The 12,377-nt window shown below is 38.6% G+C and overlaps 1 protein-coding gene across 3 annotated transcripts in view; it reads right to left on the reverse strand.

The window, feature by feature from the left end:
• Positions 1 to 6: 6 nt before the first annotated feature.
• Positions 7 to 12,377, reverse strand: part of LOC118332755 (sodium-coupled neutral amino acid transporter 9-like) — a 14,077-nt gene continuing 1,706 nt past the window's right edge. For 2 of the 3 annotated variants that reach the window (XM_035668178.1, XM_035668177.1), the window contains exons 2-10: positions 11,326 to 11,455; positions 7,804 to 7,933; positions 6,608 to 6,726; positions 6,440 to 6,503; positions 6,171 to 6,264; positions 2,552 to 2,722; positions 1,595 to 1,654; positions 1,040 to 1,249; positions 7 to 268 (exon numbers count right to left, since the gene is read on the reverse strand). In XM_035668178.1, coding sequence (XP_035524071.1) covers positions 9 to 268; positions 1,040 to 1,249; positions 1,595 to 1,654; positions 2,552 to 2,722; positions 6,171 to 6,264; positions 6,440 to 6,503; positions 6,608 to 6,726; positions 7,804 to 7,933; positions 11,326 to 11,423 — 1,206 coding nt within the window. In that variant the 5' untranslated portion in view covers positions 11,424 to 11,455 and the 3' untranslated portion in view covers positions 7 to 8. Of the gene's footprint in view, positions 269 to 1,039; positions 1,250 to 1,594; positions 1,655 to 2,551; positions 2,723 to 6,170; positions 6,265 to 6,439; positions 6,504 to 6,607; positions 6,727 to 7,803; positions 7,934 to 10,134; positions 10,478 to 11,325; positions 11,457 to 12,377 lie in introns of those variants that run through there. The other variant, XM_035668176.1, reaches the window with a different exon arrangement.

Genomic DNA, 12,377 nt, shown 5'->3' on the forward strand with positions numbered 1-12,377 from the left:
AGGTCCATTTACCATTTTACCACAAAACTACTGTCATAAAGCAGTTCAGCATATTTATCAGTGGCACTGTCTAAATTGGACTTATACACCTCACAGATGTTAATGGTGTTCTGCTGTGGAGAGATACATAGGGATGCATTCAAATCTGCAGGAAGTTTACCTGGAACATAGACCTGGGTTGTGTCAAACCAGTGGAACTCTAGATGGAACCCAAGGTGGACAGCTTTAACAGTGACCAGTGCAATCAGGTAGACCACTGATATGGTGCCTGGACAAGATGGAATGGTGAAACAGTAGATGGATGAATGGAGACACAATGCCTGTTCCAGAAAGAAAGTCTGACGTAAACCTGAACTCTGAGTTGACAAACCCTGAGATTAAAAACTCTGTGAATGTGCAGTAAATGCTTCAGTGCAAGGGGGTCTGGTTGGCAACAAAAGATTTTCTCAAAAATTCAGAACCTTTTATTCTGAGCTATTAATAACATTTAACATTTAAGATTTTTTACAGGTTGCTGTTAAAAATAACAACTGAGATTTTGATCTCCCTCAGCCAACGTAAACGTCAAATTACTGCACTTTTATTTATCGACTGAATAAGAGAAAGGAAAAAGAAGAGAAAGCTGCCAGCGAGCGGCTAAGGTTCACAGCGTACATCACCACAGTTAAAATCATCTCTGTTACTGGAACTGAAAACTAAGTTTCCCATCACACTCAGGGTTAACAAACAGTTCTCACTAAACCTGCTGTCTGGAACATACAACTTGTTTATAATTTAGAGTCAGATGTTTCAGTCACAAATACAAAACTGGCAACAACCTGCCACTTTAATCTTTTAGGATTCAAAGACAATCAAAGATCTAAAGAATCATACCGATGTCCCCCCAGGTCACTGCTGATGTTTCAAACAAACGAAATTCTGGTGGCACACTGGCTTGCTTTTTCTTTTTTTTTTGAAGGCAATGTCCAAGCCTTTTGACTTTCCACAAACACTGCTACCCACTTCTGCTGTTCATATCATTGCTCTTGTTCTATCTTACCGAGGAAGGTGAACCTTGCGAAGAAGGAGGCTGAATGAAAGCAGAGCAGTGGCAGCAGCAGGATGATCAGGTAGAAGGGGATGGTGTTAGTTTTGCTCCACCAGCGTTCAAAAGAGCCGACATCAGAAGTATCATTTCCACTGTTATCGAGGTAATGTGTGCTGATGGTGAAGTTGCCTCCGGGGTCAGTGTTTGGGTATGGACAGATGACTGGTGAACAAATCAACAAAGCATCATCAACCAGAGGCAGTAGTAGTGTCGCATACCACCAACGTGTGCCTGTTCAGGTTTTCCCTCTGTTTTCTTAAACAAACAACTTTATTAATTTATATTTCAGTTAAATATTCTTTCACATTATTTAATTCATACTTTGTTGACCAATTGCCACAGTAAAGTAAATCACAGCACACTCTTGCTAGATTAACTTTACAGTGACACGGATATACTACAAGCATTTAATTCTGCATTATATACTAGAATGATATCAAAATCATATCAGCACACATCAAATCACATATACACCAATACTTCTGTCAGTGAAGTGAAGTGACTTACCTCTATCAGAGCCATTGGTTCCAAACTCCGAATCTGACATGTTGACATTGTATGCATAGTCTATAGACAGGAAAGAAACACATCAGCTCAAAGCATGAGCTTTTCTTGCATATTTAAGAGGTAGAGCCACTAATGATTTACCATCTCTCTGCACAAAAACCATAAGCAGGTGTTCTGATCTGTTATCTCAATACTACAATTTTACTTTCTCGGCAGAACCACCCATCCATACTCCTGGTATATGCTCTACAGAGTAAACATCACAGCCCACAGCACTTGAAAGGTCAAGAGGTTGTCAATACTGATTGTGTAGTTCCATTACTACATTACTACTACATTACTACTACATTATTTTTAACAACAGCAAAAACCACCTCTTCTTTTACAGTCTTACAGCTTTTTTGTAAAAGTCTTTTTTTGTTAAAGACTGTAAAAGTCTTAGGTCTTTATATTTTTTTTTATTTGCTGTTTCCATCAACCTTTTCTGATACTTCAAAGTGTGCATAAAAATACATTGATGGAAACACAGCTAGTTGTGAGCACATCTCGAGGTAGACTTTGGAATTAAAGGACCAGTGAGTGGGATTTAATGGCATCTAGTGGTGAAGAGTCTAGTGTCAGATTGCAACTAACTGGACACTGCTCGGTTTTAAAGCGTATAGGAGAAACTACTGTGGCTGTGAAACTTGCAAAAAATGTGAAAGGCCCTATCTAGAGCCAGTGTTGGGTTAGTCCATTCTGGGATACTGTAGAAACAGTCAGGCAAGGCTGTTCAACATAGAGGACTCAGTAAGGTAACGAAAACACAACTATTGTTATTTCAGGTAATTATGAATGAAAACATACCTATGAATGTTTAATTTAATTTCTGACAATAGATCCTTCTAAATGTTTCACACTGTTAAATGCTCATTTGGCTATTCCTTAAGGTCAACCCACATCAGACAAGAGACTTACTGTGGATAAACTGTCCTGTGTTGAAGAGGAAATTGGACATAAGGACCCAGTAAACCACCATGGCTCCAATAAGTGACACCATCGAGAAGAACAAGCTGGACCACTGGCCAAACTTGCCGAAGTAGTACCTACAAACATCAGGGAATTCCCAGTCGGATGTATCCACATAGGCTGAACAGAGCACAGACAATATCAGATCAGTTAATATCGGTTCTTTCATATAAAGTCAAGCATATGGACATAAAAACATATGGGAATCCAATTGGACACCCCAGCTGCCACCCCAGTTAATTGACAGGTCAATACGTGCGTTTGGAAAAAAACGGAAGAAGAGGCAAGCGTGTTGATGGCAGAGTAAACGTCAAGATCAACAGAACCTACTTTCAGGAAATACCTCATTCTCAAGTAAGTTTTAATGTAGTTTCCAGATGAATAGTTATAGATAGTTATCACACTTTTGACAAGCTAGAGGAGTAGATATTTTGTCCCCATTAGATCAACTGCACGAGTAGGGTAGCTGTTGTTATGAAAGGCTATAAGCTAATGTTAGCTTGAAGCTATGTACCACTAGAATTGTTTTAAGGATAATGTGATGCCATTACTTAGCTTTCAGTAAATGTGGATACCTTATATCAACTCAGTTCAAACAAAATCAACTCAATGCAATTTCATACCAGAATTTAAAATAAACTGTAATGAATGCTCTGAGACGATCTCTATGTCTATGAAACACTTTTGCTATTGTCAAGGTCTAAAACCAGGTACTTAGTAACGATTAGCCTAGATGATCCAGTTTTACTCGGCTAGTAGTTGATTTTAATGTAAGTTACAGCATGAGAAAGGGAAAAAATAGTTCAGGAGTCTGCCTAACACAATCTTGAGATGTAACCAGGTTGTCTTATTTTGTATAGGGACAGATAATATTGTTGATAAGATTGTATATTTTAAGCACCATTGCACCAAGACAAATTCCTCGTATGTGTAAAAACCTACTTGGCAATAAATCTGATTCTGATAACAATAAAGAGAAAGGGAGATATTTCCGACGAAGAATATCTCCCTCTCTCTTTATTGTTATCTGTCCCTATACAAAATAAGACAACCTGGTTACATCTACATGCAAGGGGATGCAGTCCCTTGACCCAAAGAGTGCAACATTCTTGAAACAGGAGCCTCTGTTTGCCTTTGCACAGACTTTTGAGTCAGATTTAGAAGACCTCAAGCATGAGGTTCACCAAACCAGGTGGCTTCTCCAGAGGATTTCTTATTCAACAAATCAGTATAAGTCAGTACAGCGTCCTGTGAGGGAAGTTTCTCTACACTTAAACTGATTAAAAACCACCTCAAGACAACAATGGTTGGTGACAGGTTAAGTCACTTTGGCATTCTCAGTGTTGAATCAAGGAAAGCATGTACCCTCAACATGGATGATGATGATTTTGCCCGTTCTCACCAGAACCAAAGAATTATGCTGCTCTGAATCTATCCTAAGATAGTTTCGCACATGCTGGTGTTATTCAAAGATAATTTGCCACTTGGGGGTATGGTCATTTTTAGCCTAAACTTTGCACTATTTTCTACTTATACCTCAAAATAGGCCACTTGGTGCTATGGCCATGATTACTCTAAACTTTGCACTATGTTCTACTCATACCTCAGAATAGGCCACTTGGTACTATGGTCATGATTACTCTAAATTTTGCACTTTGTTCTATACCTACCACTAGGTGGTGTTTGTTGTCATGATGCACTACGTTCTATGTAGACCTAATATAAAGGCAGATAATTTGTCATTTACTGTATGCAGAGTCCTGCTCAAGTTGAAACCCTACCTGTCATGTCAAATTGCTTGTTTAAAAGTTGATGTAAAAGTAAAAAAGTTTGGTTTTGTATAGGCACATACTGTGTAACACTTTTTTTTTGGTAAATAAACTCTCCAAAGCATTTCACTCACTTGTCTTCTGTGTATAAAAATATTTCCAGTTAGTGACACAGAGTGTGTGTGTGTGTGTGTGTGTGTGAGAGAGAGTGAGAGGTAGAGAGATGCATCTGGGTTATGAAAATGGTCTAAAAAAGGTTCATTTGGGGTTCATTTGGGACCAGGTTGGAGTAACACAATAATTTCCTTTATTAGTGTATGGACCCTCTCATAAATCCTTGCCCTGGCCACCCATTGTATAAAATTCTAGCTCCGCCACGGGATGATGAGATTTCCAAGCTTCTCTGCTAAGTAACACTCAGAAAGACAGAAAGCATTGCCATCTGACTTTTAAAATTAAAAAAAAAATTGGGGAAATTTACTGTTTGTTTGTAAAACACAGCTCACATGTGCTTATATGTTTCTGAAATGTATATGTGCTGGGGAGTGAGGAAAATCAAAAGAATTTTAGCTACAGTGAGATCAAATTATAAGAACTGTTGCGTCTGTCAGACTTTGTCAATGTGCATGGTGCTGTGAGGTATGGCTGGCAAGTACATGCTTAAGGGGCCACTCCTCTGTGGGAACAGACAACAGACACTCATCAAAAATCTACTAGAGGTTATTCAGGAAAAATCTTCTTTTAATGAAAGAATAATTAATTGGTAATTTGGAGTAGGAAAATATGTTATCACAAAACAACACAACCTGCAAGCAGGTCCAAGAACCTGATGCAAATTTAAGCACATCGTTCTCTGGGTGCTCAAGTGGACAAGGTCGTCACTGAATAAGGTAAAAACAGCTGTTTTAATATGCATGCGTTTGTAAGCTTGGCCAAGCTGAGACTCCCAACTGCAGTGCATAGTACCAAGATCGGTTCCAGCCTCGGACAAGGGTCAGGGAGTGCAAGTCTGAGCTAAATATAATCTTTGTGTTGCCCCTCATTCACAAGTGTTGATGCATAGTATTATGTGCAGAAGGACATGATCTTAAGTAATCTTAAGTGTAATAAACTCCATGAAAGGCAACCTGGGTGTCTGTAGATAAAAATGGCTCATTCTAACATACAAAAACACAACAACAATTCCTATATTGATTGTACACTAATGAAAAACAAAGCAAATGCAATAGGGTTCCACCATTGGTGCTTTGACCCCTAATAATAAAAAAAACTGACAAAACCAACCCCGTCAGACCCCAAAAAATAATAAAGCACTTAGCAGAGGGCTGACTTACAATGACTAATTATATCTCCACTTAGCTGTTACTTTCACAAGCATCACTTAACTGTATAGCTGACACAACAGTTGAATAACAGAATCTAAAGCAAAGCCTCATACAAGAGCTTTGTAAAAGGTCAATGGGTGGCAAAAAAAAAACATATGTCCCTTCCTGTTTGGAATATAAATGTACACTGTAAATATATTATTCTGCTAATAAGTGATATAATTCCACCGCTTCCCAGTGCTGTTTCTCTTGTTTGAAGAATTAAAATGATCTGAAATTGTCAGAAAAAATAAATAGGAGATTGCTGTACTATAGTTCAGAAAATACCACTTAATATTCTATTGACACAAGCTGGTTTGTACCAGAGTTGCAAGAAGAATTCCAGTTTATTACATCAAATTAATACTCAATTATAATAACTTATATGCAACATTAGCAGAATAATATATTCTAAACCAGTGTGTTGTTACTTACGTATTGCCTTTGGTGATTTGAGGACAACGTAACAACAGTAGAGCATCAGCAGGCCTGTGAAGATGAGGATGAGGATCCCCAGAGTGAAACCAGCCTGAAGAGATAAAGACAACACGGAGTATTACGTTTTCAGTTTTTGTTCTGTACTGCAAATTTAAAGTGCATCCATACTGCAACTTTAAACAACTGAGGTAAATACAAAACTAGTCATTTTAGATGTGGCTTTGAGGAAGCCAAGGACTTGAAGTACAGGGAATAAAGCAAATCACCTGCTTTATACCCCAAGGTATGCTGAGTATGGATGTGCCCATCATTGTGTTCCATATGGCAAAACTGCGAGGAGATAAAAGTAAGGTAATAATCAAAGCAGCCAGACAGTTGTAAGAATAGAACATTTAGCGCAGGTTGGGTTACTGACTGATGATGACAGGGCTTACATGGTGATGATACTGGGGTTTTTGGAGGACTGGTCACTGCCTGTCACCTTGAAAGCTGTACCCAGTGGGCTGTAGATGTAGATCTCCCCTGGGCAGGGGATAACATGATTTGGAGGACTCTGGAGGAAAAAACATCCAGATACTGAAGATGAAGCCTACACATGTACAGTAACATGAGCCTTTATGAAAGATAAAAAGGCATTATGTTCACATCATAGTTAATATGTAACAGGGACAAGAAATCTTCTGGAACATATCACCTAACAAACTAAACTATGGTACTCAACACACAACAGTGTTGAAACATTGCCTGGAAATGTACTATTTCTTTATAGCTTTCCGGAGGAAAAAACTGATCCACAGCACGGTTTTAAGTAGCCCTGACGGAGATGCGCTGTGTTGTCAGTGTATCAGTTCAATAAATCTAAATCAGAATCACTACACTGCTAAATGCCTTAGGTGTTAATCTGTCGGTATACCAAATTCAGTTTCAATTGTTGGGGTCACAATTTGACTCAAAATCAAGTCCTGATTCAAAAATTGATTCTCGATTCAGTACACAGGGCTTGCATATTGAATGAGTCATGTCATGCTGTTTCTTTCCCGGGAGATTGTAGAATCCAAAGAGCGGCCAAATGCTTGCCTTCAATAAAGACCAGACTGGCTGAATTTCTTGCTGCTCTATTTTTAATAGGCTACTAACTCCAAGAGCAAACATTAGCAGTGATTGACTCGTCAGTAGCTTGACTGCGCTGGGAGAAGCCCATAAGGGTGCAAAGTTTGCCAGCAGTGAGGAGAAAGTTGAAACTTTAACTCAAGATGGAAAAAATCTTTTTTGGAAGATGTTAATTCAGAATTGTAGAATATTCTCACATTAATTGATTTTTTTTCTCCACCCCTATAAATGTTGCTAAATAATACACACTGGTCTGTTCAGGACAAATGGCATTGCTGTGTGGTTGTAGCTGTGGCTATTTGATATACATAATGTATGATATACATGGTGTACATAGAATATAACAGAACTAAGATGTGGTTAATGCAACATACAAAAATAATCAACATATACTGACTGCAACATAAGCTAATACATGGTGTGTCTAGATTATTTTGCCAAGTGCTATTGTGTGACATGTATAGGTATGGGCCCTTCCTACCATGGTTGTAACAACTAACTAATTAGTGATTGGACCTACTAGCAGCCTGTCAGATGAGCCTGTCAATCTGCTGTAGTAATGGACTCTGCTGTTGAGGATGGCAGCCTCCGCAGAGACTCTCTCCTGCGGGTCATCTTCTACGATGTTTTTTGGCTCTACGTGAAAAGGCCTAGAAGAAGCAAACAAATGTCATGTGATATCGAGCAATACTTAATCTCTCCAAACAATTTTCATAATCCTTTATATGTTTAAGTCACACAAAAATGCCAAACATTCTCCGATTCCTTATGTGAATATCTGCTCTCCTCTGTGTCATATAATACTCAACAGAATATCTTTAGGTCTTGACAAAATAAGCAATCTGTCTGTGTCAATCTGGCTTTGGCAACTAGTGATGGCTTTTTATAGACAAGCAACTGATGAAAAAGTAATAGAGAAATTGAACAATAAAGTAGTTAAATGCATACCTACGTTTGAATTATACACTGTTTGTAATGCTTTAAGTGCTAGAAAGCTAGTTGGCCACTGTGAAATACCTAACTGGATTACAATTCACACAAACTGTTAATGCTAAGGTGGTGCCAAAGACACACACACACAGCAAACGTCTTAGTATTTGCTTGTCAAGTGAATTCCAGGAAGCCAAACTTGTAGAATGGGCCATGTTTATTATCTAGCAAACACTGTCAGAAAAGAAAAACATTCAGGGGGTCCAGTAGGTGCAGGGGGGTCCATTTCATACAGCGTCAATGTATTATGGAATTCTTGTGCAGTTCCTAGACAAAGGTCTCCTCACAATAGACATACATATGTTTTTGAATAAAGGGACACACCGCAAGCTGGATACAGAATTTGTGTTCAGCTCAGGGGGGCTAAGAGCCACCCCTGGGCATGGAGAGCATGCTGGAGATTACTATTAAATAGTATTTAGTTATTATAGCAAAAACTATGGAAGCTTGTATACATAATAACTGTCCCGTCATTCCAAAACTTGACACTCTAAGAAGTAAAGCAAAAGTGCCGGCAACTCAGCTGGCTTCCTGTTGGTTAGAGGATTTTGTCAGTCATTCATTCATCAAGAGCAGAGCAGAAATCTAAAAAGCAGAAGTTTTGAGAGCCCACAGGAACAGCGTGAGGGCAAGCGCAGAAAACCTGTGCAAGCAACAATATATATGAATGCAAGCACACAGTTTGAGCACAAGCAGGGGCTTTTTGAGTGCAAGGGCAGAGCTTTTAGGAAAAGGATGAAAAATCTGCATGTGAAATCATCAAGTCATGTTCTCAAACTAAAAGACCACGGTCTTGAATAAAGATATAAATAAAAAAAACATACAAACTAACCCTGTACTTACTATAACTCTGATAAAGAAATCAATCAGTGTAATTCACTAACAAACTATATACATGTTTGTATTAATTGTTAGTGTCTTCTGTGTGTATGAGCGTGTAACATCGAGTCTATATATCTGTTTTGTCTCACTCCTTGTTTTTGAACTGGATTATATAGGCAAACCTTATATACCTTTTTATATTTTCTACAAATCAACAAATCCCATGTGCAGACTGAAACCATCAATGAATAGAACACTGATTGTCTGTTTATCCAAAGCCTTAAATAGAATCAAGATTCAACGTTTCATATTTCTCAATATATGCAGTCAGGGGAGAGGCATACTCTGGAGGAGTACTAAAATGTCAGTATGCAATAACAGTAATAATTAAAAAAGACTTCACTTAGCAACTTTGACTGCACATTTCAGACTATGGGAAGATGTGCAGATGGATCCATCAACCCATGACCTCTGCTTCAGAGATGACCGTACAGTCACTGTAGGGATGATATCATTGGCCAACGATGCCATAAGGTTTGTGTCTACTTCCACAGATTCACTGATGTTGTCAGAGCTGGATTGCAATATTCTATATCCAACATTACACAGCATATAGTCCAACACCTGACCTCTCATCACCACAGTTCTAGATACGGAAGATGGCAGCTTGATCTGACTTGTCAAATGTTGAGAATCAGCCTTGTAACCCTCCTTCAGTGGAGAATTTTTAAGAGTTTTTATCTTAACTTCCTCTCGAAGAGAGATGTATGAGGCCCAGTGGTCCAGAGTCCTACCCTTTAATGAGACACAAAATGTGTTGATAAATCCCCAGTCATGACTAGGTCTGGGTTTCTGGTCTGGTGCAGGCACAGAACACCATGCAGCTCATTAAATGTTGCATTGGCATCTTGCCGCAGTAACATGCTTACAGCAAGGTGATGACCAAAGTGAATTCCTGGGGAAGGCAGCATGGCGAGCAGGTGTGGGTTAGAGTTCAAAGACACTTGAACCCTGGGAATTCACAATAATTTACACCTACTGTTGTTCATCAAAATCAAGTTTGGAACTGCAGGACTCATCCGCACCATCCACACAGAAAACAGGATTCAGATGGTAGGTCAGTTCGATCCAGCACCTGGTGGGTAAGGCTAGTCCCATTCAGACAGAGCAATCCTCTATGTCCCAAAATCTGATCCATCCTGGTTCCAGCACATAAAATACTGGGCAGTGGAGGACAGTGGGCTTGGGCTCTCAGCGTGAAGTAAGCTTGACTTCCACAATGTTTGTTCTTTCGTCTGCACTGAGACATACTCCCATTGTCATTGATGCTGCCATGGTGAACGTCTCACATCTCCACAGGTGTTTGATCAACACACAAAAATCTGGAAAATTGGTGAGCCAAATCCGGCACCCATTATATTAAATTCTTGAAAAAATAACTGGACAAAGGATCACAACAAGCACACTAAATACAAAAAGGCATAGTCCTTGCAGAGAAGATTATCTCTACCCATCTCCTCGCACAACAAATCTGTTTGAGATGGCATTATTCAGGGGAAAGAGGATGGTGGAACTGACATTAAAGAGAAAATACCCAGAGTACGGTAAGTAACAATGATATTAAGTGTTAAAACTATCACATAAAACAGCTGTCAGCCTCACTGTCTTTTAAAAAGACACGTATAATAGTGAGAACCATCATTAGTAGGAAAAGTCAAATAATACTGAAAGCTGGACTAAGACTGTTGGTTTTGGTATGCATAAGCAATTTTGGTTGTAACTTATGTTCTTACTGAGGGTTATAACTTTATAACACAATAATGAATAAGCTGCAACTAATTGGGCAAACACCATGGCACACAGTAATTTGTGACTGTGTGAGTTTCTTACTCAGGCAATAGAACATTTGAGAATACTTACTAACTTATTTAATATTCATATTTTGAGTGTTTTATGTGAGTTTAGTGTTTATATAACTATTCGTGAGCTGTTTTTACTACATTGCAGATTTCAGTTAAATTTTCTATATTCTATGTACTCCTGACAGTAGAATAAACCAAAAAATAAATAAATTAAAATACTGTGGTATAGCGGAAAACCAACAGAATCTTAAAAAATACTGTGATACAAATTTTAGATCATACTGCCCAGCAGTAGGAAAATCATATTCTCTGTCACAGAGCTGTTAAGTACTGCATATCAATTGGTCCAGTGTTTCAGTGAAATCTACCTTTTAGCCTTGAAGTCCAGTGAGTCTGTGGAGCCTCTGTGTGAGTAGCTCTCTACAGGCTGCTCTGAGTTCAGCAGAGGCTTGCAGTCGTCCTCCATGATAGCTCTGACTCTCAACTCTCGTCACCTGACTGGGAGGAAATATGTCAAAAATCTAATCAGAGACATCACACAGCAACCATAAAACCATATTGGTGTAGTACAGCCGTTTACTGCAATCATGTGTTCCAAGTCAACACCTCAACTAGGTTCCAACTGACTTCAGCATGCAGTGAAAATAAACATTCAGACACTCGAAAACCATAACAGTGAATATTGTGATTATAAATTGAAAGATGATTTTCATACAGTCAGAACCAGATTTGGCCCAGGGAAAAAAATTAGAAGCTAGGCCCCGATTAACACCCATTCCTCGATGGAATAATACATCACCCCAGGTTTGTTGAGTAGAGACTTGATTAAACACAAATCAATTTAGGAATACGCACCATGTTAAGACCAATATCAGCTGAAATCATTATTGTAATAAACATGATTTTAACATAAAACCTAACAGTCAGATAATAAAGCAGAGGGGCCCTGAGAGTGGGGGTACAGGTTATCTAGCTTTGGTAAATGTCAGAAACAAGTGGTTGCTTAAAATGGTCAAAACATCTTAAACACCATGCTAGTTTTTACTATTAATGTAAAGTACACAACTGACTCAAGTGTGATCAATGTAAAATACCAGTTTCAATTACCAATTAACACATACATATTAAATATTGTTATAATGTTGCTAAAATTATTCATCTTTGTTATTTGCAGCCAAACAACAAATTAAGGTCTAAAAACCTGCTCTCTTCTTATCGCACACATTTGCGGGCACCTTTGACAAAACATTTTTTTTTTCTTTTAAATTGAATTGTGTGTTTTTTTTAAATTATATATATAAGGGTAGTTTGAATTGATATGAAACAACTAGAAAAAAATTAAAGCTGCAAGCAGCGTTGGGCGGTTCCTCGCACTCCACGCAACTCAGGGCGTGCCGCGGCCGCGTCACGTGCAGGCGTT

This window comes from Morone saxatilis, unplaced genomic scaffold (assembly GCF_004916995.1).
Source record: "Morone saxatilis isolate NCDOM2014 unplaced genomic scaffold, NCSU_SB_2.0 Contig21, whole genome shotgun sequence".
Lineage (NCBI taxonomy): Eukaryota > Metazoa > Chordata > Actinopteri > Moronidae > Morone > Morone saxatilis.